The sequence below is a fragment of the Phalangium opilio genome, unplaced genomic scaffold (assembly GCF_054372755.1).
Source record: "Phalangium opilio isolate 3A_F unplaced genomic scaffold, DU_Popi_V2 ptg000013l_1, whole genome shotgun sequence".
Classification (NCBI taxonomy): domain Eukaryota; kingdom Metazoa; phylum Arthropoda; class Arachnida; order Opiliones; family Phalangiidae; genus Phalangium; species Phalangium opilio.
In genome coordinates this window covers 13,689,948-13,717,400 of record NW_028324148.1, presented here as the reverse complement: position 1 = coordinate 13,717,400, position 27,453 = coordinate 13,689,948, and the positions used below count along the sequence as shown (strand labels likewise).

Below are 27,453 nucleotides of genomic sequence, written 5' to 3'. Positions count from 1 at the left end.
TTACAATAAGAATACTTCAAGTCTAACGTCAATTACAATAAGAATACTTCAAGTCTAACGTCAATTACCTAAAGAATACTTCACCTCCAAGGTCAATTACAATAAGAATACTTCACCTCCAATGTCAATGACCATAAGAATACTTCACCTCCAAGGTCAATTACAATAAGAATACTTCACCTCCAATGTCAATTACCTTAAGAATACTTCACCTCCAATGTCAATTACAATAAGAACACTTCACCTCCAATGTCAATTACAATAAGAATACTTCACCTCCAATGTCAATTACAATAAGAATACTTCACCTCCAATGTCAATTACAATAAGAATACTTCACCTCCAATGTCAATGACCATAAGAATACTTCACCTCCAAGGTCAATTACAATAAGAATACTTCACCTCCAATGTCAATTACAATAAGAATACTTCACCTCCAATGTCAATTACAATAAGAATACTTCACCTCCAAGGTCAATTACAATAAGAATACTTCACCTCCAATGTCAATTACCAGAAGGACTCTTCACCACAGTCTTTAGGGTTGAGGTGCTGAGCTTAGCCCTCGTGGACGACTTCTGGTGGTTCCTACCTTTGTAAAGGTAAAATTAGTCTGTAGAAGAATAGACAGCATGTTAGGGGTACCACTTTTGCTTATCCAATTTTTAAACCAACATCGTTTGACCCTCGAAATATCCATGTCTTCGCGTTGTTCCATTCCATTTCAAGATCGTCAAGAATACATACAGCTAATAGTAATCATTGTGTACTTGCCATTTTCTCAACGTATCTCAGCGGATTTTGTGGGAAGAGCTAAACTAATCGTTATGCATGACGAATTGTAAATCGCAAATAATTTATCGCGATGCGTCTAGCATTGCCCTCGCGTATGATCTATCGTTGCTACCAACCAATGAAATCACAGTTGGAAGACGTCAGAATTAAGAGGCGTGACAGATACGAATATATCAGTTGAAGGGGGAGGAGTCACAGTTGTGCCTGCCAATAAACGGACCCGATTTTCACCCTCCAATTCTAAACTTCGCGCACAATAAGGCACCACGGCGGGTACTGGCGAAACTCCTCCTCAAAAACTCCTTTCCCTACGAATTTAAACAGCTCTATAGTACTCGAGCCCCGCCCACAAAGCCCGCATAGATATTAACATGGGGTATTTAATGGAACACAATGATTCCAATTAGCTCTACACATTCCTAATAAAAATCAAATAAACAAGACGAAATTTTGAGTCTACTTTCACTCAATGTATTTTTATTCAATTCATTCATACACTGCACTGTTTATATGGATGGCAAAAAACTTGATTAGTGTAGATTTTGCTTCTTGCTTCATATTTTATTTACTTTTTTCCATTCACATGTTCAAGTTTTTTCTGTACACATTGGCAATTAATTAACCTGTTTTGTACTTGGATGACATTTTTTTTTGCGTTTTTAATTGCTTCCATCTGTTAACAATTACGAGTCATTTTTTCCGCTAACGTAAATTAACCACTTTTTTGAGAGTCGTGGTTGGTTCATTTTTAACCCTTTTAAAAGGAATGTCCTAACGAACAAACCTTAAAAGAAAGTAAAGTTAATTTAATTTAATTTAAAATAAAAAGTAATTTATTTTTTTTAAAGGCTAGAAATAGTTTTTAATTAATTATTAATTTATCCAATTAAAATAGACTAGATTTTTTTTTAATTTTAATAATTAAAAGAAAGCGTACGTTAGTAGTGTTTTTAATTTTTTCAGATTAGTAATAAGTCAAACCAACCGATTGAGCAAAAAGCGGAAAGAAATTTATTTTAGAAAATTTTTAATTTCGCTTTTTTTTTTTTTTTTTTTTTTTTTTTAATTGGAATATTTTTTTTTTTTTTAATTTCCCTGGCCTCAAATCTTTCAGTTTCAAGGCACGTTTAATTTAGCAGGCTCACAACCTTTCAAATTTTTTTTATCAAAGGATGGCACCTAATTCGTATTCGTGTAAATACATAGTATTCACTATTAAAGGCCCCTAATCGCTGATGTAATTAAAATTATCTCGATTTTTCAAAAAAAAAAAAAAAAAAAAATTTCTCGAGAAATGAGAAATATGTCGTCTGCTAAAAGGTGCAATGTGGTTTGCTGTGATTCTGATTTCTGATTAAAAATAGTTCGTTAAATTTAAATCGCTCGGAATTCGGGAAGGGACATAAGTTTTTAGTTAGTGAATGGGTGATATTTGTCGTCTGCTACGAAGTTCTATTTATTTAAATTAAAAAACTGGAAAAACACGTCTGCTACAATTAAGTTGCAACATGTATTTTCCTATGATTCTCATTAAAAATAGTTCGTTAAATTTAAACCGATCAGGATTCGGGATCGGGAAGGGACATAAGTTTTTAGTTAGTGAATGGGTGATATTTGTCGCCTGCTACGAAGTTCTATTTGTATAAATTACAAAGAAACGAAAACGACCCGCGGGAAAAACATGTCTGCTACAAGTTGCAACATGTAGTTTCCTACGATTCTGATTAAAAATAGTCCGTTAAATTTGAACTACTCGGGAATGGACATAAGTTTTTAGTAACCGAGTTTGAAAAATATGCCTGCCGTCTGCTACGAAGTTCGATTTCCTTAAATTAAAATGTCGTCTGCTACAAGATTAACCAATTGGTTACCTACGATTCGTTTAATTAAATTTGTGTCCCTAATAAAGGTACTGGCAACAGGGGAAGACGTTTTGAATCTTTAAGCTATGGAAGTTGTATTTTTGTACTGCAACCGACCGAAAGAGCATCTCTCCCACGTGGTTGACCCTGCCTTATTTCACTCTGTTGTCAGTGCCTTTACGGGGAAAAATATAGTCTGTGTTGGTGCTCACTTGAAATGTTCGAAATTATTCAAGGAGAATTTTTTCCTCTGTTACACAATAAACTTCATCTAATTACACGATTTCATTACAACACTTTCATAGGCCTAAAATTTCGAAGTTTTTTCATTGACGACAAAAAAACCAAAACCGAAAATTTCGAGATTGTTAAATTACATCAGCAAAAATTTTAACATTCCATCAGTTGAAGGGATTTGAAAACTTTTGAAAAACATTTGTTACAATCCACCTTAATCACTATCGCCGGAAATTAGGCTTATCCCCAGATTCGTGGAGGGAAGAAATTCGTCTGTCGTCTGCTACACAAACCTAAACAGATTTAGCGTAGCAGACGGCAGACGAATTTCTTCCAGTTACTCATCCCCACGATTCATCTGTCTGCTACACAGTCCCAATCCCAAAACGTTTAGTGTAGCAGACGACAGACTAATTTCTTCCCATTACTTCCCTCCATGATTCGTCTGTCTGTTACACAGACCCAAAGAGATTTAGTGTAGCAGACGACAGACGAATCTCTTGACCGTTACTCCTCTCCACAAATCCCGGGATAAGCCTTAGTTCCGGCGATAGGGAATAAGCCTGGACTTTATCAATGCAAGGCTTAAAACAAATGTCATAAGATTAAGCAAACCCTTCATTGCAGACGATTCCCCAACTACGATTCAAACCCTTTCAAACCAGGAACTTAAAACTCAGGGCCTTTAATTGAAATTTTGTCGTTAGTGTCAATCACTCTTAAACCAAACTTTTCGGAAGACTTTTAACTTCCAAAAAACGATGTTTGTTTGTTTTTAAAACAAAAAAGTAAAGAATCGGGGGCTTGGCATTTATATATCCATAATTAAATCACTAATGTAGTGAAATTGTTTTTTTATAGCCAAGGCTTAAATACGCGCAATTTTGACGATTTTTTTTTTATTTTTTTTTTAAAAGATGAAATTTAAACGAAGTTTTGTTTGTTTGTTTGTTGTTTTTTTAAAATATAATGTATAAAAGAAAATGAGGAAACGTGTAATTTATATCTAGAGATGCTTTTTGTATTGAAATTACAAGTAGAAAATCTTCATTTGTTTCGTTGTAAAAAAAGTAATACGTAGAAAGGGAAGTCGAAAGAGAGAGATAGAGAAAATTTAAGCGAACGGTTTAAAAAAAAATTAATATTAAAAGAAAATTCATGTTTTTAATCTTAATTTGATTTAATTAACGTAAGAACTTCGGTACCGGGATAAAAAAAAATAATTTGGAATTTGATGATGAAATGTAGCATCGAACGATACTACTTATAAAAAACAATCGCATCCAACCTTTGATAATCTTTTTTTTTTGTTTAAAAACTAGGAATATAAAAAACTTTTCCGTTAATATTAATATTAAATAAAAAAATTCAACTAAAATTATTGCTAATACCCAATTTTTTTGTGTTTTTTTTTTTTTTTTTGTATTTTGCACGTTTTTTAACATAAACTCTTACTTTTTATTTTTTTTACTTCATTTTGGTTTTTTTTTCTACGGAAAAGTTTAATTTAAAGTAAATTATTATTAAAAAAAATCAAAGAAAGAAATATGCTGCGATGTTTCCTTTATTTTATTAAATAATCTAAAAAAGTTGTGTATATTATCGAAAGTTGAATGCGGAATTATTGTAACGATAACCTTTAACGATTTAAATATCGTTAAAAAAAAAAGGTGGCTGGGCAAGTACGGGTACGAATTAGATATTGTTCAAAGCTACGAAAAGTTTCCAAGGCTTAAGGAAACTAGGGCTTAAACTTATGGCTAAAGTTTCCTGACTTAAGCCTTGGCCACTTTATCACAAAGGCTTAAGTTAGGACTAAAGTTTCCAACTCAGGCCTTTTACGTAAAGTTTCCGAGGCTTAAGCAACCAAAGGCTTAAATTATGCCTAAAGTTTTCCGACTCAAGCCTTGGCCACTTAATTACAAAGGCTTAAGTTAAAGTTTCCTAACTTAGGCCTTTGAAAAGCTGTAACCAAGGCTTGAGTTAGGACTAAAGTTTCCAGCTTAGGCCTTTGAAAAGTTATAACAAAGGCTTAAGTTAGGACTAAAGTTTCCAGCTTAGGCCTTTGAAAAGCTATAACAAAGGCTTAAGTTAGGAGTTGACTAAAGTTTCCAACTTAGGCCTTTGAAAAGCTATAACAAAGGCTTAAGTTAGGAGTTGACTAAAGTTTCCAACATGGGCCTTTGCCAATTTATAACAAAGGCTTAAGTTAGGACTAAAGTTTCCAACTTGGACCCTTTGCCACTTTAAAAACAAGGCTTAAGCTGTGCCTATTAAGCCTTTGCCAATTTATCACCAGGAATTAACAGAAAAAAAAACCTCACGAGTGGAAATTTGAAAAGTACAAATTAGACCGAACTTCATTCAGATAAAAACAAAAGGCTTAAGCCTTTGTAACTTAACCACATCTTAGCGCAAAACTTAAGTTACCAAAAAATAGACCGCAAAAATTTGTACGACAACATCAAAACCAGCAAACTCCCTTAGTTTACGTCTGATTTAAACGGCAACACCTCGTATTTGTAGCTTTAAACAATGCCTAATTAACGAATACGAATTTACAGTCGTACCACTGAGTAACAGGCATTAGACGGAGATACAGAGGGTAATTCATTATATAATAATTAGTTTTAAAATTCTCTCTACATTTCAGTCTATTGGCTATGAATCAACGAAACGGACAATAATCGCACCGAGGCTTTAACTTAAAGCCACGCCCTTTAAACAACAAAAAATATTAACAAATGACAACCGGAATCTGTGGAAAAGGGGGAGGAGCTTAATTAAATCCGAGTGTTTTTTATTTAGAGGGGTTAAGGGGATTGGTTTGGGGGGCGACGGACTACCCTAACGAAATACGTTGTGCGTTTTTGGTTTCCAGCTTGAGACTCAAACTCTTAATTCTCCGTTGGGCAAGCTTGGATTCCCCCGGTGGTGAAAGGCCAAAGATACTAGGGGGCGTGACTGGACTGCACGATAGAGGAGTTGGGGGAAGAATGCTACTATTGCTGTGGTTGTTATCTCCGCTCGACTGAGGACCCGTAATGTCCAGCGGAGCCGAATCTTCGATATAACGGTTCAAGGCTCGAGTGGCGATCATACTGAAGGCCATTTGATGGAGAAATAACCGTTTCATGGCATTGGCATTCTCCGCGAAAGCTGCCAAGTCTTTGGCACTATTGTTCCTGATTCGCGAGAAAAATAATAATGGCACGTTTCATATTTTGCGCATTGATACAGATACTTGTGCAGCGAGTGAAGGAAGCGGAGGGTTTTAGAACAGATGAAGGTTTCAGTGTTAAAAATGTAATTTCATTCATTCTACTAATACTAATACTAATAATAATAATAATAATAATACCACCGATATTATTCCTACTACTACTACTACTACTAATAATAACAATACCACCGATATTATTCCTACTACTACTAATAATAATAATACCACCGATATTATTCCTACTACTACTAATAATAATAATACCACCGATATTATTCCTACTACTACTAAAAAAAAATACCACCGATATTATTCCTACTACTACTAAAAAAAAATACCACCGATATTATTCCTACTACTACTAATAATAATAATACCATCGATATCATTCCTACTACTAATAATAATAATAATACCATCGATATCATTCCTACTACTAATAATAATAATAATACCATCGATATCATTCCTACTACTAATAATAATAATACCATCGATATCATTCCTACTACTAATAATAATAATACCATCGATATCATTCCTACTACTAATAATAATAATACCATCGATATCATTCCTACTACTACTAATAATAATAATAATAATACCATCGATATCATTCCTACTACTACTAATAATAATAATACCATCGATATCATTCCTACTACTAATAATAATAATACCATCGATATCATTCCTACTACAAATAATAATAATACCATCGATATCATCATTACTACTAATAATAATAATACCACCAATATCATCATTACTACTACTACTACCTAAAGCCACATTACTTATGGTTGCTAACATATAAAATATTAAAAGACAAGCTGCAATTAAACTACAACCAGCATATTCATTCAGGTTTGAATTCGCGGGTTTAAACTGATAGAGAGAGGTAAGTAATGGCCGCCCAACACAACATCCAAATATTTCAAGGGATTGCAAAGACGACATCAGCAGGTTGGGTAAAAGATATTTAAAATCCGTCACAGGCACCAGTGACCAAATGACGCCAAGATACAAAGACTCCACATGGAGTGTAACTGGACCAAGTCCTTGTTTTTCGCGAGATTACAGCGTCAATTCCCCGAAGTAGTAGGCTAGTTTTCAAAATTAAATGAACCATGCCTTTCCGTAGTCACTTGCCCATGACGTATTTCAACCCATTTTACCCACCCGCCAATACCTTCTTTATGGTGCGAGGAAGATGATGATGGCTAATGGTTAAGGAAGGGTATCTGTCTATCTTACCTGCGAATGATACTGGGTGTATCAAGAGGAGTTGTAGGGCCACCATGGGCCACCCAAGGATGGGCGAGTACCATACTGGCGGTGTATCTTTGACTGGCCTCTTTCACCAACAGATGACTGATCAGGTCTTTGGCTTCGTGGCTGATGAATTCCCATTCGCGATCGGGAAAATCGTAAGCGCCTTCTTGGATACAAGTGAACAGCATGTCCTGACACGCCTGGCAGAACTCCCCTCTCTCCCAGCCGCAATCGCTACCGCAACGACCGTAGAAAGGAGGGTATCCGCAAAGCAAGATGTACCTGCACCCACAAAAAAGAAGAAAAGACCTTAAAGGCAACTAGAATATTTCTTCCTTGAATTATAGGACGTTACGGGGCCGTTCGCGACGTTACGGGGGGGTCGTTCGCGACGTTACGGGGGGGCCGTTCGCGACGTTACGGGGGGGCCGTTCGCGACGTTACGGGGGGGCCGTTCGCGACGTTACGGGGGGGCCGTTCGCGACGTTACGGGGGGGCCGTTCGCGACGTTACGGGGGGGCCGTTCGCGACGTTACGGGGGGGCCGTTCGCGACGTTACGGGGGGGCCGTTCGCGACGTTACGGGGGGGCCGTTCGCGACGTTACGGGGGGCCGTTCGCGACGTTACGGGGGGGCCGTTCGCGACGTTACGGGGGGGCCGTTCGCGACGTTACGGGGGGGGCCGTTCGCGACGTTACGGGGGGGGCCGTTCGCGACGTTACGGGGGGCCGTTCGCGACGTTACGGGGGGCCGTTCGCGACGTTACGGGGGGCCGTTCGCGACGTTACGGGGGGGCCGTTCGCGACGTTACGGGGTCGTTCGCGACGTTACGGGGTCGTTCGCGACGTTACGGGGTCGTTCGCGACGTTACGGGGTCGTTCGAGACGTTACGGGGGGTCGTTCGCGACGTTACGGGGGGTCGTTCGCGACGTTACGGGGGGTCGTTCGCGACGTTACGGGGGGTCGTTCGCGACGTTACGGGGGGTCGTTCGCGACGTTACGGGGGGTCGTTCGCGACGTTACGGGGCCTTTCCCGACGTTATAGGCCTACGTCTAAATTAAGGAATACTCGGTAAACCGTAAATAATTTTCAAGCAAACTTACATTATAACCCCAAGACTCCACAGATCACAACGCTTATCGTACGTAGAAGCTTCACCAGTAAAAGCTTCAACTACTTCAGGTGCCATGAATTCCGCTGAACCAACCTTGATTAGAAAGTTTAATATTCAATTAAATGAAAGAAAACTAAACTAAACACGTAATTACTGCATCAAGTTTGGCAAAAATGTATTAAAAACATTTTATCATCGGAAAAGCAAACTTACAGGTGTTAAAAGTTCAGGTGTACTGACAGGGGTGGTGCTGCTGAAAATCACACCACTACCCAAGTCAAAATCACAAATCTTCACCGGACATACCTGAAATTACATCATTTCTCCTCAATTTATCGCGTTACGGAAGAAAGTGAACGTAGTAAGCTACTTGTCCAACGGGACTTACTTGATCTTGACTGTGGCACAAAATATTTTCCGGTTTCAGATCTCGATGAGCAATGCCCTTCTGATGGAGGAACTTGAGAGCGTTGGCAATGTCTCGAACTATTTGACTGGCTTCATTCTCCGTGAAATGAACTCGTTTTTGAATGTGAGCCAACAAGGGACCTCCGTTCACCTTCTCAAAGACCAAGTAGAATCTATCTTGCTCTTCGATGAACTCAATTAGCTGGATGATGTTATGGTGGCCCTCGCAATGATGGAATGTTTCCACTTCTCGAAAAACCCTGGACCTACTATGACCAGGTTCTTTTTGAATGATCTGAAATGACCACGGTCAAAAAAACTAGAACCTCCTTCGGCAACAAGATTTGTATTTCTTAAGGGTGTCATTGGAGAAGAGGTTAAGTATGACGCGTACCTTAACGGCGTACTCTTTGCCAGTGAACTGGTTCACGCATGTTTGAACCGAAGCGTACGCTCCTTCACCTAAAAATTCTCCAGTTAGGTTGTAAAGGTCTGAAAAACAAATATAAACATATCCTCTATTGACGATGTTTGAATGTAAAGCTTAGTAAAAATATTAATCATAAATGAATCGGGTCTGAATCTGTACACCACGTCGTATGAAGTATTTATCTCGCTTCTTAAGCCTTTGCGGCATCGCGAATAAAGTGCATTGAGGTTATGAAGCGCGATTTACTTGTACAACAACTATTCCTCACACCAAACGTCAATTCTTAGCAAACCTATTATTCAAGAATGAGGCACGAAACTGTACATCGCGTAGTGTGCTAATAATATTTATCTCGCTTCTTAAGCCTTTGCGGCATCGCGAATAATGTGTATTGAGGTTATGAAGCGCGATTTACTTGTACAACAACTATTCCTCAAAACATATGTCAATTCTTAGAGAAAACATTAATTAACCAATAAGAATCATGCACGAAACTGTACATTGCGTCATACGTTAGAGGTACCTTAAGCCTTTGCAGCATCGCGAATAATGCGTATTGAGGTTGTGAAGCGCGATTTACTTGTACAGCAACTATTCCTCAAAACATATGTCAATTCTTAGCGAAAACACTAACCAATAAGAATCAGGCACGAAACTGCACATCGCAGCATACGTTAGAGGTATCTTAAGCCTTGTTCGGCATCGCGAATAAATTATATTCAGATAATGAAGCGATTTACTTGTAAAACTATTCCTCACACTATATGTCAATTCTTAGCGAAAACATTAACCAATAAGAATCAGGCACGAAACTGTACATCGCGTCATACGTTAGGAGGTATCTTAAGCCTTGTTCGGCATCGCGAATAAAGTATATTCAGATAATGATGAGATTCACTTATAACGACAAATATTTCCATTTATTATTTCAATTTAGTCACGTGACATAGCCCAATCACTACTCCAAGAAAAAGTGTTACGACTTCAAAATATAGTTCTTGACACGCCCCCCTACTTAACGCATTGTACATCCCTTTAAGCCTTTGCAGCATCGCGAACAAATTAAACGAAGATCAGATATTGATCATATTCCAAGGTAAGAAGGTCAAGTAGGTAGTAGTTGAAGTTTGAATTACCTGAGAAATTTTCCGCGACGCAACTGGATCCAGTTCTCTTCTTCTTTCTGCGCCTGCGTCGTTGTTGCTGCTCCGCCTGTTGTTTTTCTTTTTCTTCCTTCGATAACTCGTTAACCAAATCCCTTCTATCATTGTTACACAATCCGTTCTCTAATTCGACTAGCATTTGGTCATCCACGTAATCTACACCAAAAAAATGTAAACTCCCTTTGTAAAATACGTTAATCTCTTAACTCTACGCGACTGGTTGAAGTTGAACCAATCCTGCGAGGGTTCTGGCTAGCAGACGCCTCTAAACATGGTCGAGACAGAAGACAGCCTTTTTAAGACTAATTAAATGCTAATTATTTTGTAATAAGAGATCATTTATTTTAATACTGTCCCTAATATATTTAGAAGAAAGGCCATTCTTTTAAGGCATAGTTTTTTTTCTTTGACAGGGTTTCCCTGACTTTTCCCTGACGAAATTTTGCCAATATCCCTGACCATTTTAAGGGCGTGTTTACCAGAGCCTGCAGCCCATATTTACCATTGCTTGAAGCAATCATAGTTCAATATACCAAACGGAATCCCTGACATATCCCTGACTTTTATGGGAAAAAACCTTTTAAATCCCTGACATTTTCCCACATTTCCTAAATCGCATCCCTGACTTACTCAGGTTGAGTACGAACCCTGTACTTTAAAGCTACCATGTTATAATAATAGTAATAATAAGCGTGCGTGTTTACCTGGTATTAAGATGTCTTGACAGCTCATAGGAGTTCCAACAGGGGAGTCGCACATTAAGATTGGCGAATCATCGGGGCTTTCGCTGCTCATCCTCACGGGTTTGCAGCTTTTCCCCGGCATGTCTACTGCGCAGCTGCTGTTAATAATCCTATTTGCTCCCAGACGAACTTCCTACATTCGCAAAACAATTTGCGCAGAAACAATTAAACTATTGCAAAATTATTTCAGAAGACCCAATAATATTCAGGTACACCTTCATGTCTACATGACTATCTTATTTCACACATTTAATAGATAGTTTACACACATGGAGGCTTCATAGCATTTACACTGGGAAGCCGGGCTACCAGGAGGACACAACCCGTCTGCTTTGTGTCCTCCAGGTAGCCCGGACTTCCGGTGTAAATGTTATGAATTCTCCTTGTGTTTAAACTATCTATAGCCAAGTGAAAAAGCTAATGTCGGCTCCAGTGATGCCCCTAACATGCTGGCTAATCTTCTAGATGCACAATGCGCACATCCCAAAGGTAGGGAGGAACCAATCAGAACGCGTTAATGTCGAGGGTCGGAACCAAAACTAGTCTTTGCTAAGTAAACTCCACCCCTCGACTATGGGAGCATCTAGTGGCATTTATCTGAACTAAACGACAGCAGTTACTCGCTTTGAAATAACATACATGTTATTTGGTCACTTTCATAAACTAAAGCAAGTCTCGGCTGGGATTTAGTTTCAACAAATACCACTAGATGCTAAGAAATAAGGATTTTTTTAAACTGGACACGAGGCCCATAAAGTCCAATCACTTTTGATAAAAGACTGGACAATAACCACTTAAAGTGGTTACAGCAAAGCGCGGGTCCATTGGATCCCCTACAAGTTGACTTCCCTTACGAACTCCAGTTTTTTCTGGGCGAAGGCAGGAAGCATTTGTGGGCGGGATCTACATAAGTGTACTTATAAATCCCGCCCACTAGCTTTCGCCAAGCTAAACTCGGAGCTAGTTCCGGAAGAAAGTGAACTTGTAGGGGCGATCCACGGGACCCACAAGGCCAGTAAGACCAGACAAACATTTAATTTTTAAACAAGTCCACCTGATTCAAAGTGGACAATTGGGGCGATCCACTGGACCCACAAGGCCAGTAGACCACCCAAGCATTTAATTTTTAAACTTTTCCAGCTAATTTTTAAGTGGACAATTGTCCAGGACCACTGCCCGCTAAGCCTTGCAAAGTCTATGTTTTAGCTTGCTCCAACCTCACAGATGAGTTCTGATTGGTCCCTGATTAGCCAGCAAGCATTTTAGGGACACCAAAAGTAGCTGACATTCGCTATAAACAGTTACTTGCACCAATATAGAGTAATGACACCTCCCTGCCTTGGGGTACGTTATGTTCTATGAGAAATTGACATGTAGTGCCACTACTCTATGCTACATCTAATAAAAACTTCCACAATGGCTTTCAAACTATACGTTGCTTCTTCTACTAATCTCTAACATATTTACTATACTAATCAGACTGTTACGTTAACCTTGTAGCCTACAACTAATAAATATATAACAATGTCCTCTAGTAACCCTAAATTAACACTCAGGGTTAGTTAGTACTTAGTACCGCAATTTTATTTGCCTTGAAAGTTGAAACTACACAGGAACCAGCAGCATCAGCGGCAAAACTTCCCAACCCACAACGCAGCGCCGGTATTATACGAAAAATGTTAAATACATTTACACTAGGTTAGCTAGCGGTACATGCATTCCGAAATAAATAAGCAAGTGTTATACTAAAACGCTGCTATGTCAATAGGATATGTATGTGTAAAATGATGTCCGTGTAATTTTCGTACTTAACATTTGAGGGGATAATCCCCGTTCTTGACCACCAACTGGGGGTATAAGCTTTGGCAACCTGGGCCTTATCAAACTCCCCCCCCACCCATAAATCGTATTCATATAGAGTGCTGTCAGAAACGCCGGTGTGACGTCACCCATGCTATTTTCCCATAAGGAAAAAACGGTAACTGTCATGGCCGCCCATTGCTAAAGGCAGACTCGTGACGTTTAACCTTGGATCTGACGTCACAACTGACAGCACTCTATAGTGACTTGGCAGTACTACGTCATGCAACGTCAGGCTACCTTCCACTAGTGCTAAAAAACATACCAGGAGGAGGGGCTTATATAGCTTTCATTCCGTTAAAAAATCATACCATAATGGCGCTGGGGGCGGAGTTAAGCCCGAATTGCCAAGTCCCTATTAGGTTAAGTAAGTTGGTTTGGTTGCTACTGCAGTCTTTGAAGGGACTATGGTGCAGACATGGATAAAGAATGCGCCTGAGCTTGAAATTTGTTTTCACGACGCTATAGGATAGGCAACTCCCTATCTCGAACGACAGCTTATTCTGTGTATACTCTGTTCCAGCATCGGTTGTGAGCACGCGCAAATATATTTCTCTATGTAACGTAGCTTTGTACGTGCTGTCAAGAGACAAAAAACTTCAGGATCTTCAGGATTTAAAATATCCGCGAGTTTTTTTAGCTCGAGTGCACGGACCTCTAGGGCTTAGTTTCAAATAGGTGTAGTAGGCTGTTGGCAATTTCACACGTATTTGAAACTAAGGCCTAGAGGTCCGTGCATGCACTCCAGCTAAAAAACTCGCGGATATTTTAAACCCTGAAGATCATCCTGAAGTTTTTTGTCTCTTGACAGCACGTAAAAAGCTACGTTACATAGAGACTTAGCTTTGCGCGTGCTGACAACCGATGTTGTAACAGAGTATATACAGATTAAGCTGTCGTCGGAGATAGGGAGTTGCCTATCCTATAGCGTGCGCATTCATTCTTTATCCATGGTGCAGAGTTTAAATTACTCGATAATGGTCAAGACTAGGTTGAAGGGACAACAGTGAGAATGTTGAATTTACTAATATTTTGCAACTTTGCGGAAACTATTAAGAGTTCAATATCAAAAGGACAGTTGAAGGGCATAGCAGCTAAGGTTTCTACCCTATCTATTCATAAGTTATGTTCCATAAGTTTGTCACTGGTTACAAACTGGAGCTTGTCATTAAGTGACATAGATGAAACGTCATAGATTATCTTAAAACGACGCCTGGTGAGGCGCTGTCAAAGGCTTAGGAAAATGGACTACAAAACCGAGTGCTCAGTGTAGCCAATTCTCGCGTCATTCTTGAACTAGCTCTAAGTAAGCCTATAGCATTAAGAAGCGTAAGTAGTGTCATACTTAGGGAATATATGTTATAAACTTATGGTTGGTACCATGTGACCCTCGTTTAGATAAATATTGGACTAAAAATTTCCAAAAACCACATAAAAACCAAGTCAAGATATCTAATATGGTATTATCTACTTCATTACTAAATGAAATCGTCATACTTATACCGCATTATGTTACTTATGATATTACGTTACGTACATAACACTATCACTTGAATGATACAAATCATGTCATCAGATAATATATCATCACTCCACCATAAAAAAAAATTATAACGCAATTTCGTAATAAAATACTAAGGCTTTTAAAAAAATCCCAGTGATAAAAAAGATTTCAGTGTTTTTCGTTTCGTTTTTTATTTTATCTATCTTACGACATAAACATTTTACCCCAGATATTAGTCTACCTTTCAATATCAATTGGAAAATGCATAATACTCAATATTGCGCGGAGTTACACAATAATGTAAATATTTCTAAATAACACTGTAGTTTTGGTTGGTATGGAAACAGGATTGGATTGGCAACGTACTTCGGGGTTCGGGTTAGTTAGGCTTAGCAACGTAAGACGGTAGGCCTAATAATTAAGTTTAAAAATGACTTGCCAACGACTGAGGCTTGAAAACGGTGGCCAATTTGACGGTAATTCGTACCAATAAGTGTGAAAAAACCAATGAAATTAATTTTATTTGGAGCGAGAACGGACGGGTCGGTTGTTGGAAAACTGGAGACCAAGGCTTAGAGCCGCGATGAAATTGACGGACAGCTGCGATTCCCAGCGCGATTGAATTAGTAGAAGCCAAGGCATAAGGGGTTAGGGTTAGAGAGAAGAGACGGAAATTCGACTTCTCCGTTAATTCGCGAAGCGATCAACCGTTTTTATCGAATACCGATTGACGGAAAATACTGAAAAGCTTGAAATTAAAAATCTAAATGACTATTCGGTGTAATCCATGGGGAAGCATTTTAATACTAATCCCAAATGCTGGGAAGTAAAAAAACGCGAGTACGGGGTGGCCAAAGCCGAAACCGACACTGCCCGTTCCCGTTCCGTTCCGTTCTCGAGCCAGGCAGGCTGGCAGACAAGCAATACTACGCCCGAATTCCCGCCAATTTTCCCCCATAGATAGCGCTATGATCGTACATCCTTTTTTTAAAATAAGGCGGGAATCCATGCACAATGTTTGTTTCCCAGAAATTAGGCTTAAGTAAAAGCTGATATAGGACAGGTGAAAAATTCTGATAAGCAGACGCTTTTTTTAAATTAGTCATAGCAGACTATCTTGCGTTTGCGAGCGTCAGATCGAGTGGGCTATGGTTGGGATTAAAGTGCATTTTTACTTTTTACTTTTTCCCCAGCGACAGAAAAATATCGAAATGAAAGTATTAGGCCTACAATAAGCCTAAAAATGTTGTACCATAAGTAAATAACACCTAATAAGTCTAAGTCCTCACTGACTGAGTGATAATCAACACCCAGACTAAATCGCTTTATCTAGAAGGCTGAAATTTTGTAGAGACGTTACTCTTACGTGGTAGGCATATGCTAAGAAATATTTTTCCAATCCTCCGCCATCTTTAAAAATGGCGAACAGAAATGTAAAGCAGCTTTCTTTATGGATTAACGTCCGTGCATTTAAACAGATATCTTAAATATTTAGTACAGTGGTTTCCCTGTATTCTATGGACGGGCATTATGGCTTTTGGGTTCCGATTTGCCGCCATCTTTAAAAATGGCGGCTAGAAATGTAACCTAAACCTTCTTTGTGGTATAACTTCGGCGCGTTTCAACCGAGTTCAATAAAATTCAGTACACTGCTTCCCTATATCCTACAGACTGGTTTTATGGCTTTTTGACCTTCATCTTTAAAAATGGCGGACCAAAAACGAATATGTAATAAACTGACACATCGAAGAAACTTAAATCAGTTCTTGATGTAAGCTGCAAAATGCATCTCATTGTTGTCGAGTCTCGACACAATCATATAAACGTACTAAAATTAGAAAGAAACTTCAAATAAAACTTCGAAATGCCTTCAACAACAAAACCCTTTGGAATTAAAGTGTTTATACATCAACTTATAATTGGCTTATGGAAAACTACACCCAAGCATATTCCGGAAAACCCCTAAAAATCTCCATAAAAATAATCTTAAGAATATTTCCAACAAGGTGATTGGCAGAGAACTGAACGGGTTTATGACGTCGTCAAGTCACATGTTTAACCAGACCCTCAACAACAACTTAGTCCTTAAAAATAATCTATTATTTACCCCTTTTTATCAAAATGGCGTGATACTAATCCTAATCAACTAGGAGCCATAACCGATTAAACCTCCGTTGTTGCGCAATTAAAATGCTTATCTTTGGAATAAAGGAAAACGAAAACATTTAACAGCATGCCGAAAGTTTAAACGATAACAGAGACTCTAAGGACATTTTGATAAAAACAAACATCGTAAGATCATAATTATATTCAGGGATAGATTTAATTTTAGAAGTAGGAATGGAGTACAACGTTTAGTATTTACTTCAATCCGACTCATAGACCACTCAGTATAGAGCGTACTCTCCCTCCAACACGTACCGAAAAGTTTAAATTATCTTATTGGCTGCTCACTTAAACTACGTTTTGATGACGTTGCTGACGGGGACGGCTAACAATACGTAATTCCTTTTTTACCTCTGTCGCTATGATCACCCACCTCTACTTTCATACCCCCCCCCCGGCCCAGGGAAGGGGGTCCGGGACTTTGACGCGCGCCCAGATATTACTCTGTTCTCTATTCCTACTTCTATAATTAAATCTATCCCTGCTGATAATATAAAACCTCACATTTAGTAACAGGGCAAAATTGGTTGAAGGTTTAACTAGCAGTGGTTCTTGTTTGTTTGTGATAAAATTACTCGTTGGAGGCAGTCTTAACACACTTATAACCCAATAATTACTCTGCAAAACAATATTATGACCCATTGAGGTTCATGAACCACTTTTATGACCGCATTCAAACTCTCTTTAACCACTTTTACGACCGCATTGAGGCAAACGAAACCACTTTCGCGACCATACGATAACCCACAACCCCTATTCGTAATAAAAAAATAACTTAAATCAGAAGTATATAATACTTCTCTTCGAGAGAAGTGTACCACAAAGAGGGGCGATTGTTAAAACGAGATGTCTCCGAGGTGATTGTCGGTTAAGTTCAAAAAGTTTAAATTAAGTATGGCTATTGGAAAAATCTAAACTAATTCGGTCGTTCCGGACTGAAACAAAGCGAATCTTGAAGGCAAGGTTAAAGGTTGTGAACCGCGAAGTAAAAAACTAAGTTCTGATAAAAAATATTTATTTTTCAAAGTATAAAACTGCAAATTTCTAAGTCTTTTGGTTAAGACGGAGAGATCCTTTCTAACGCACCTTTCTACTCCTTCCTTTCGGATAATTTTAACAATAAGTTCGGATTTTTGGGTGGCCTAGTAATTGCTTTAGGCCTAGGAGAAGGAATTCTGGGAAAAAGAGGGCTTTTTGGTTTATGGCTCTACGACTATTTGTTCAATATGCTTTTAGCAAGTTTTCTTGGGCTCCGGGCTACTGATAAGAAAGGAAGGTTGACAAGTTGTCAATGACAACTAATTGGGAAGAATGGAAATGGTTTTACTATCACATGTGCGTCGAGTACCGGGGAAAGTGCAGTAGTATTTTTCAGTTCTTGGAATAATTTTGGTACAAAAATAGAATAGACAATAAAACATAGAAAATGAGATGGTTGAGGAAATTTTAGGATATTCGCATGATGAGTTGCGCATTTATACAATTGTAACATGATTCCTCCCAACATTTAAAGCAAGGTTACTAAACCGAATCACTTACGCCATGTAAATAGTTCCCTCATCATTACTCTATCAGCTTTAACTATTTGCCAAGGCGCATGCATGCGCTTGTATCTTAATTTTTGTCCCACGTCTAGACAATCAAGGTTTGTTAGTTGATTGCAGAGGATTTAGTAAATACCAAGCAGTAACTATAGAATTCACCCTACCACGATGCGATAGTTACCAATCTGAAATAAGTTTGATGAACGGGAGAGCAAACAAAAATGGTGCCATGATCCCGGGAAGAATCACGTTACATAACTAAAACATTAAGAGGATACAGAGTGTCATATCCTTCTTCAGTATTATCCCCTTCTGCTAAAAAGCAAGCCCTTAAATGAATACGTGAAAACATTACAAGGAAATCCCAATACAACTACTAAGCCTATCAACATAACCCAAGGATACAAAATTACAGAACAGAAAAATAAATCATTAAAAATGTAGATAAAAACAATCAGCAGCATAAACGAGAGAGAAAAAAATGAAAAGGAATTCCTGTCAGAATAATAATCACTACCGGTAATGGAATTATGTCGAAGCATTGAGGCACCACCAACCATGGTAAGTTCCCACTTACAACTACCTACTATAAGTAACCTTAACATCTATTAGTATCCCGTAATGGTAAACTGCTTTATTCCCTAGCACCAGTCAGAAGGGGATAATAGAAGAAGCGTGACACTCTGTATCCTATTAATACTTTAGTTATGCAACATGATTCTTCCCGGGCTCACGGCACCATTTTGGTTTGCTCTCCCTTGCTCATCAAACTTCAGATGGGTGAATTCTATGGGTTGCCATTTCAAAATTCCCCGACTTTTCCAGCAGGTTTTCACTGACCATCTAAGCTAATTTCCCTGACCAATTTTCAAACTTACACTAACAGAAAATAAAGAATGCAGCCTTTAAAATTTCCTTATTTATCATCAGCTTTGTACTTACAATTATGCTAATTTTATCACCGTTTTTTAATTGAAACTACTATTTAGTAGTTAATTAAACTTTATTATCCCTGACTTTTACAACAATTTTCAAATTCAATGATTTTTCCCTGACTTTTTACACCCTTTTTCAAATTCCCTTACTTTTCTAAGTTTTCCTGGTACTGTGGCAACCCCGTAAAAATCCTCTGCAATCAACCCACAAACCTTGATTGTCTTGACGTGGGACAAAAATCTGCACAAGCGCTTGAATGCGCCTTGGCAACTAGTTAAGCCTTCGCTAATAGATATGGTAATGATTGGGGAACTATTTACATGGCGTATGTGATTCAGTTTAGTAACCTTGCTCCTAATATTTTAGCTGATATTGGGCAATTACCCATCCAGCTTTGTGGTGGTACACTTCCCTCTAAGAGAAGTAAGTATTATATGCATCTGATAATGTATCACGTTTCCCTCTGAAACACCACCTTCATTAAAAGCGTGTGTTACACTTATTGTGGTTATAATACTTTTATTTATAGAAATCAAAACAGGCTAGTCCTTGGCCTAGGGCAGTGGTAAAAACGAAAAAGCTTTCTAGGCCTAAATGACCTTGAAAAATCTAGTTAAACCACTTTTTAACTTATAAAAGGCCTAACACAAGCTATCTTAGGTATCCCCACACAATTTCTAACCCGATTTTCTAGCGAATACATTTACAAGGTCAGACTCCAACTCTCTCTTTAGGCTTATTCTCAATATCGTTTCGCTACACGGTGCAAAGGTGACAACAATCAGGGTTTTGGATTTATTAGCAACAACGTGTACTGAAACTTCTACGAAATAAGAAGTAGTTAGTCACGTCACCCAATCACATATACATACTAAGCCTAATTTAAATTCCATGCCTTAGGCGACGAAATGTCGACGGCGCCGTGTAAAGATATCTAGGTCGAAACGGAAGCCAAGATTCTGAATTTTGTTGACAATATACCAATAGGAATTTCAAAGAAACTTTAGTGCAATTCGGGACTCGCCAGTCACTACAATTGATCAACGTAGTCTGCTTACACATCGTTTTCAAACTTTAGAAGCCTTTATTATAGGAAGGACACGTGTCCAGGGACCCTAGCCCCTTTGACTTGGGGAAAATTTATAGGACATTGTCCATTGGTGTATGCAAAAATAGTGTCGCATCTTCTTAGTTAAGCCATCAACACTTCGGATAAATTATTGGTCAACTGTCCAGTGTCCCCCTTTGGTTTTTAAAAAAATTATGGGACATTTTAAAGCTTTATTGGACACTGTCCAGTGTCCTGTGCTTATTTCCGGCCCTGACTTTCAAGCAGTCTGGGAAATAGCACACTTCCTCTGGTCCAAAACCAGTATAGTAATTGCTTGGACCCGTTTTCAAATTCAAGAAGTGTGGGTTACTGGTCCTCGGGACCAGGTTTATTAATTGCAAATCTATAGGAGAGCAATGGTGGGGACCAGTCCAAGGACCAGTTTATTATTTTAGGACAATATTGGATGGCTGGTCCCAAGGAATAATTCAAAAAAAATCTTGTAACAAGTAGGTTCGCTGTACAGTAGGTCTTTGAGTGATTCCGAGTCCAAAATGTTCGACGGACATTTTGTCACAAGGGACACCCTAACCCTTCATGATTGGACTGTTTTAGTGATAATCCCTTAATTAAATCAGCACTATCTGTAAAAAGGCCGCTTAGTAATGCTGACTAAATGGGAAAATGGACTGCAAAACCGCGAGTAGTCAATTCTCGCATCTTTCTCAGTAAGTCTCTCAGTAGCATTACGAAGTATATGAAGTGTCATACTTATGGAACATATCACTTATAAACTTATGATGGCATGTAATTTTAAATGAGCAGACGAAATTGTTCAAAATATGAGATTATTCAATCGGAGGTAACGTATTAATGCCTGAAAACACTTCTACCCACTTTTACGTTAGTGCAATAGAGTCCCAATAACGAAAACTACAAATTAGTCGAAAAATCCATCCGACACTTCAGATGACAGGAAATGAATTATATTTTCCAGGGTTCATACAACTTTTGGAAAACAGATTTCCCTGAGATTTCCAGGTTTTTCCCCATATACTTCCCTGAGTTTACAAGGTTTTTCCCGTATATGGAGCAAATGTTAATGAAGGAGGGGAGGGGGGGGGGCAAATATGACTATTACATAATCAAAGGACCTCCCATGTCTCTAATATAACCAGAGTTTTGAGCCTCCAAAGTATATTGTAATGTCAATCCAATGGAGGGGATGTTTATGAACATTTTGCTTAATTACTCGGCCCCTGTTTGTCGTAGCCCTATGTTTTTAGGATGGTTGGATGGGGGGCAAATAGGACTACAACATACTCGAAGGGCATCCCCGTATCTCTAATATAACCAGAGTTACGAGCCTCCAAAGTTGGGTGTAATGTTAATCCTATGGAGGGGATGTTTATGAACATTTTGCTTAATTACTCAGCCCCTGTTTGTCGTAGCCCTACGTTTTTAGGATGGTTGGATGGGGGGCAAATAGGACTATAACATACTAAAAGGACATCCCCGTATCTCTAGTACAACGAGAGTTATGAGCCTCCAAAGTTGGGTGTAATGTTAATCCTATTGAGGGGGGTATGTTCACGAACATTTTGCTTAATTACTCGGCCCCTGTTTGACGCAAATTTCCCTGATTTCCCTGAATTTTACTAAAAATTCTAAATTTCCCTGAGTTTTCCCTGAGATTTTTGTCAACTATTTATTTCCCTGATTTTTCCAGGTTTGTATGAACCCTGTTTTCAAACCTCCCTTTAGTGTTGACCCCCAAATAACAACCCTTCATTTTTAGGTCTAGTGATTATGGGGGGTGATCCCTAAAGGTAGCCAGGTAAATTTATTACCATTAAAGGTACTTCCATCTCAAGAAAGAAAGAAAGAAAGAAATTGTTTATTTCCCGATAAATAAATAGTATGAAACTAAAAGTGTAAATCGGTAACTACCCACCCATTTTATCAAACCAAATATTATTGTTGTCATTTTGCGTGTTCGATATAGGCGTTATTACGAAAATTCAAGGTCAAAATAACGCCGCCGTGTTCACTGAAGCGTGAAAATTGTCGCCACAGATAGGGGATAGAGAGAGACTAGGCCTAGTAGCCGAGTCTCAAGCCTTTGCAGTCGATAGTGAAAACTGAAAAGCTAAGCCGGGATGGAAAATTCCAGAAGCACAGAGCGGCTTTCTGCTGCCACGTTCGCTTGTCCAAAGGAGTTCGTTAATAGGGATCAATATAGCGACAGTCACATAAGTCTATTAACGCCCATCATAAGTTCCTAAGATATGTACGCTCCTTCCATAAGTTTGTTAATCTCCGGTAACTTACAACTGGAGCTTGGAATTTTGAAGTTATTGATTGAGGTAGGTCATAGATTCGAGGTAAAGCGACATACGCTGCGAGGCGCTGCTGTCAAAGGCTTAGTAATGCAGACTAAATAGGAGCTAGATGGAAGTCCCGAAAAATTAATTAACCACCGAGTGTAGTCTGCAATTCTCGAACTAGCTCGAGCTGTAAGACACCCAGTAGCATTTCGAAGTATAGGTAGTGTCATACTTATGAAACATATCTTATGAACTTATGCAAGCATGTTTAGTTAATAATCAGATACGCATTTAAAGGGATGTACTTGTACGATGTGTTATGTAGGGGGCGGGGCCTATTTCAAGCTCATCTTCCGTGAAATTAAGGTCTACTGAGCATGCGTGAATATCGCAGCCGTTATCAGCGCATTTAGAAAACCCCATCTATAATACTATTGAAAACAAACCTTAATTAATTTCTTAAGAAATTTTGAAAATACAATAATTTTTATCTGTTTACAATATTAATAAAAAGATATTGAGTAAAATAGTTTATGGTCTGGTAACTTATAGAGTTATAATTTACTTATGATATAGCGCTATGATCAGGCGATGCGATACACGTGCGTCGCGCGCATCTGCGCTTGCGTGAAAAGGCCACGTCTCAATTTTTGGCGGGAATTATTTTTCTAACCGCTATCATTCAATATTTTTGCGATGTAAGTTTTAATCGAAATAAACAGCAAGATTATGCAATTTAATTTTGAACATAGTTGTGTTATGACGCAATGTATGTTAAGAGAAAGTTATAATCATAGTTTCCAATTATCACCTGTTTTTCGACATTATTTACAAATTGCTCAGTTAGGCAGGCTCGAGTCATAACCATAGAATTTTAGATAGACGAAAAAGTGAGTCATAGCGATAAAATATTACTGTACAGTTTCGTCAGCTGTCATAAGCTCTGTTCTAAATCGTTTTAAACTACATTTCCTTGCCCGGGAATTTTGCAAATTAGGCTGCCTTAACGTCTGTAAGTTCAAAGGTATTAACGAGCACGCTACACGTTGAAGTACACGTTTTTAGGCTGTTAGTTTAAAAGGTTTCATTAACTAATGGATAGAGCAAATTCATTAGGAAACATTGCGTATGAAACGGAGCTACAGTCAATTAGAGGGCAGAGAGAGGTTCACGAGATAAAATTTCAAGAACGATGGTTCTCTATTTGTCTCTTTGGAGGAGAAATCGCCAAAATTAATCGAAAAAACGCCCAAATTAATCGAAAAAAACGCCCAAATTAATCGAAAAAAAACGCCCAAATTAATCGAAAAAAACGCCCAAATTAATCGAAAAAACGCCCAAATTAATCGAAAAAAACGCCCAAATTAATCGAAAAAAACGCCCAAATTAATCGAAAAAAACGCCCAAATTAATCGAACAATCGCCCAAATTAATCGAACAATCGCCCAAATTAATCGAACAATCGCCCAAATTAATCGAATCGCCCAAATTAATCGAATCGCCCAAATTAATCGAATCGCCCAAATTAATCGAACAATCGCCCAAATTAATCGAACAATCGCCCAAATTAATCGAACAATCGCCCAAATTAATCGAAAAAACGCCCAAATTAATCGAAAAAACGCCCAAATTAATCGAACAATCGCCCAAATTAATCGAAAAAACGCCCAAATTAATCGAAAAAACGCCCAAATTAATCGAAAAAACGCCCAAATTAATCGAAAAAACGCCCAAATTAATCGAAAAAACGCCCAAATTAATCGAAAAAACGCCAAAATTAATCGAAAAAACGCCAAAATTAATCGACAAATCGGAAATTTAGGGCAATTTTTTTATTATCCAAATCTCGCTCTAAATTTCATTGGACAAGGAGCATGAAACGGCAATATTATTAACAAGAGGGCAAGACGTTACGCTTATTTATGGGAGGTGCAATTTAAAATTACCTATGAAATCTCCAACTAATTTAAATTTTTAAATAATTAATAGATATTTCCAGGATATCTTATCTTATCGATTTACCTTTTCACCATCCCATTAAACAAATCCCCAAATTATTTATAACAGCATAAAAATAGACCTAGGCCTACAACACTTGAAACTTATTGCTACCCAATTCATAGAAAATAACAAAATAACTACACGTAAACAAAAAATATATAAAAGCTTTTACAATCTCTCCAACTTCAAAAGGTTCAAAACCTATTAATAAGCCAAAAAGGGGAAGGACCACGGAAAGGGAAGTTTGGAATATTCTAGAACGATCCACCCAACCCAACCCACCCTCCCATCCTCCTACTTCGTCTCCTCACAGCCCCTGGCCTCGAATCGAATCGAACGTGGCAAACCCGCCCAAAAAGTTTAACCCTAGACCTACGCCGTACTGATAACGAAATATACTATATTAAATCATATCACAAGCACACAACTTAACTAAAAACACTAAAATAGCATAGAACGCCCGGAAAACTTCATTAAATATTCAGGGCTATGCAGAAATTAGAGGCCGTTTCGTATCTTTAAGTGGCATTGAAAGAGACAGAAAAATCTCGTGAATTGAACGCGTGTTAACATTGATAATAATAAATATAGTATAATGATTATGAGTGTCAAGGTTGAATACAACATAAGTTTATAAGATATATGTTCACCATAAGTTTGTTAATGAAAGCTTGTCATGAAGCATAGCCCACTCGATCCGCGCTCGCGCTCGCGGACGCTGCTATAGAGAGCTTTCAGTTGGAGTAGGGGCTGAGTTTCGGACGTAATTTACGCTGCCATATAGAGCTATTTCAGTGGGGGAAAAATTTCGTCTGCTACGAAAATTGGGCCTGCCTTTGAGTGTAGGGCGGACATTTTGCGAGGGTTTTCTCTATGGGCAAATAGCATTGGTGACGTAGCCATTACCCCCTCTGAAATAGCTCTATAGGTGGGTTTAAAGCAGAAATGAAACTGAGACCACTCAATATGGCTACCAGAACCGTGGTAAGACTTGGGAGGGTGTAACGTACTACTCCCCCCCCCATCTGAAAGCTCTCTATAGCGCGAGCAGCTTGCGTCGTGATGCGCGTGATCGAATGGGCTATGCATAGATTCGAGATAAAGCTACGCGGCCTGGTGAGGCGCTGTCAAAGGCTTAGTAATGCAGACTAAATAGGAGCTTTTAACCACCCATTGCAGTGTCTGCAATCGAACTAGCTCGAGTTGTAAGTCCCTAGCATTACTGTGTCATACTTATGGAATATATCACTTATAAACTTATGATATTGATAATAATATATATATTTATAGTAACGATTATGAGTGTCAAGGACTCAAGGTCGATATGCTTAAACACAGTGAAAATTCTGGGCTTTTATGGGACATGCTTTAACTAGGTAGCGTCTGCGTCTTAGACACTGACGTAATAAAAAAACGCTCCATGATAAACAAGGAAAAAAATTGCGACCTTGGCTTTCGTCCAATTTTAAAAAGGTTCCTCACGAGTTAAATGTAAAATTTTAACTATAGACCCATTGCACCATTGACGTGGTTTAATTTCACATTTAAGGGGTAATTATCTAGCAGACGATTTAAAGTATAATTGGCCCGTGATTGATTTGGATATTATTTTGTTAAACCTACTAAATGCAATAGTGGATCGGTGCCAATTTAAGCTGCGATTGGTCTATTTTTAAAAACGTAAAACGCGCGGCTCCCGCCCACTAATGAGTAGGTATCACAACACAAATCCGTTTTCTACATCGTGACTTAATTAAAATAACTGTAAAATTAATTTCTAACAGGTGAATTACACCGGAAAATTGCGTGATTCTGTGAGTAAATCACGTGTTTTATCATGTCACGCGTCTATTTTCAAAATTGGGAAAAATCTACGGCATTATTTATGATACGACTATCCCTTTGTTAACAACAAAGGCTTAACGGTCTTAATAACTTAACCCCTTCAGAAACCTAAAGAGTGACAGACATATTTTACACTATTGTCAATCATGTTATTAATTAGGGTTAAAAAAAGTTTAACTTACTTCTATTTGCATCATATTTTCTGTAGCCTTTTATCTTTTTATCACATCATTCGAGTCTCTCTTTCATTCGGCCAAGCTTAGCTCGGCACAGCGGCTTCCTACGTCGGCGGTATCTCCGTTGTTACTGAATAACGAATACAGACTGAACTGAACCGCCTAGACAAGACGCCGCAAGGGGAACCGTGATTCGCTGCCTTCCTCTCGTCACAGCTTTACAGCTTTGCATCATCTATTTCCCGGGAAAGTCAGAGTCACTTTAGATCAAGTAGGAGCAAACACCCGTTGGATTAGATAAAACAATTAAAACAATTATCGCTGTATTCTTGCTGAAATTATTCAGATTATTAAAATACAATTTTAAATTAAGTATTATTCTTCCTCTACTTGCATTTAGAGTTTCATCTCGACTTAATCTGTACTTACTTTGGAAAACAAGTAGAAAAAGGCTTAATCATAGCTTTGCTTTAAAAAATTGGTTTTTGCAATTGGTTTGTACGTAGATTTGTTAATAGAATAATTTATACTATTAAGTTATCTAATTTTAGCCTATTTTTACATACGCCATTTCCATCTCTTTCAATCCTTAAGGTCATTCAAACCGGTTTTATGTCTTATCCCAGCTTACGTACCTCTGTTGTAGGGCAGACATCAGTCACCTGACCAGGCTGGGAAATAAGGATATTTTTTAAACTAGTCCTTTGGACCAGTGACCCCCTAGTGTCTGAAATAATTAACTGGTCTCCGGACTGGTCCCAGCCTTTGCTCTCCAATAGATTTGCAAT

General features: G+C 38.4%; 1 protein-coding gene across 2 annotated transcripts; it reads right to left on the bottom strand.

Annotated features, from left to right (window-relative positions):
• Nucleotides 1-1,245: 1,245 nt before the first annotated feature.
• Lk6 (MAPK interacting serine/threonine Lk6 kinase) lies at nt 1,246-26,831 on the bottom strand. 2 transcript variants are annotated; one of them, XM_089864707.1, is made up of 9 exons: nt 26,672-26,831; nt 11,217-11,388; nt 10,486-10,668; nt 9,314-9,411; nt 8,900-9,214; nt 8,725-8,817; nt 8,501-8,604; nt 7,380-7,679; nt 1,246-6,081 (listed from the first exon to the last, which is right to left on the bottom strand). In XM_089864707.1, exons 1-9 carry the CDS (start codon nt 26,684-26,686, stop codon nt 5,739-5,741), a joined length of 1,623 nt encoding a protein of 540 aa, XP_089720833.1. In that variant the 5' UTR covers nt 26,687-26,831; the 3' UTR covers nt 1,246-5,738. The 2 variants fall into 2 exon arrangements, with proteins under 2 accessions (XP_089720833.1, XP_089720834.1); XM_089864708.1 differs by lacking the exon at nt 26,672-26,831 and adding an exon at nt 15,055-15,502 and having other exon boundaries at nt 11,217-11,384.
• Nucleotides 26,832-27,453: the final 622 nt, after the last annotated feature.

Excerpts from the sequence above, each read along its gene's own strand:
- Lk6 (XM_089864707.1), bottom strand. Across the intron at positions 10,669-11,216 it reads TCAAGACATCTTAATACCAG|ATTACGTGGATGACCAAATG; the intron begins GTAAACACGCAC and ends TTTTTGGTGTAG. Across the intron at positions 8,818-8,899 it reads TGTGCCACAGTCAAGATCAA|GTATGTCCGGTGAAGATTTG; the intron begins GTAAGTCCCGTT and ends ATGTAATTTCAG.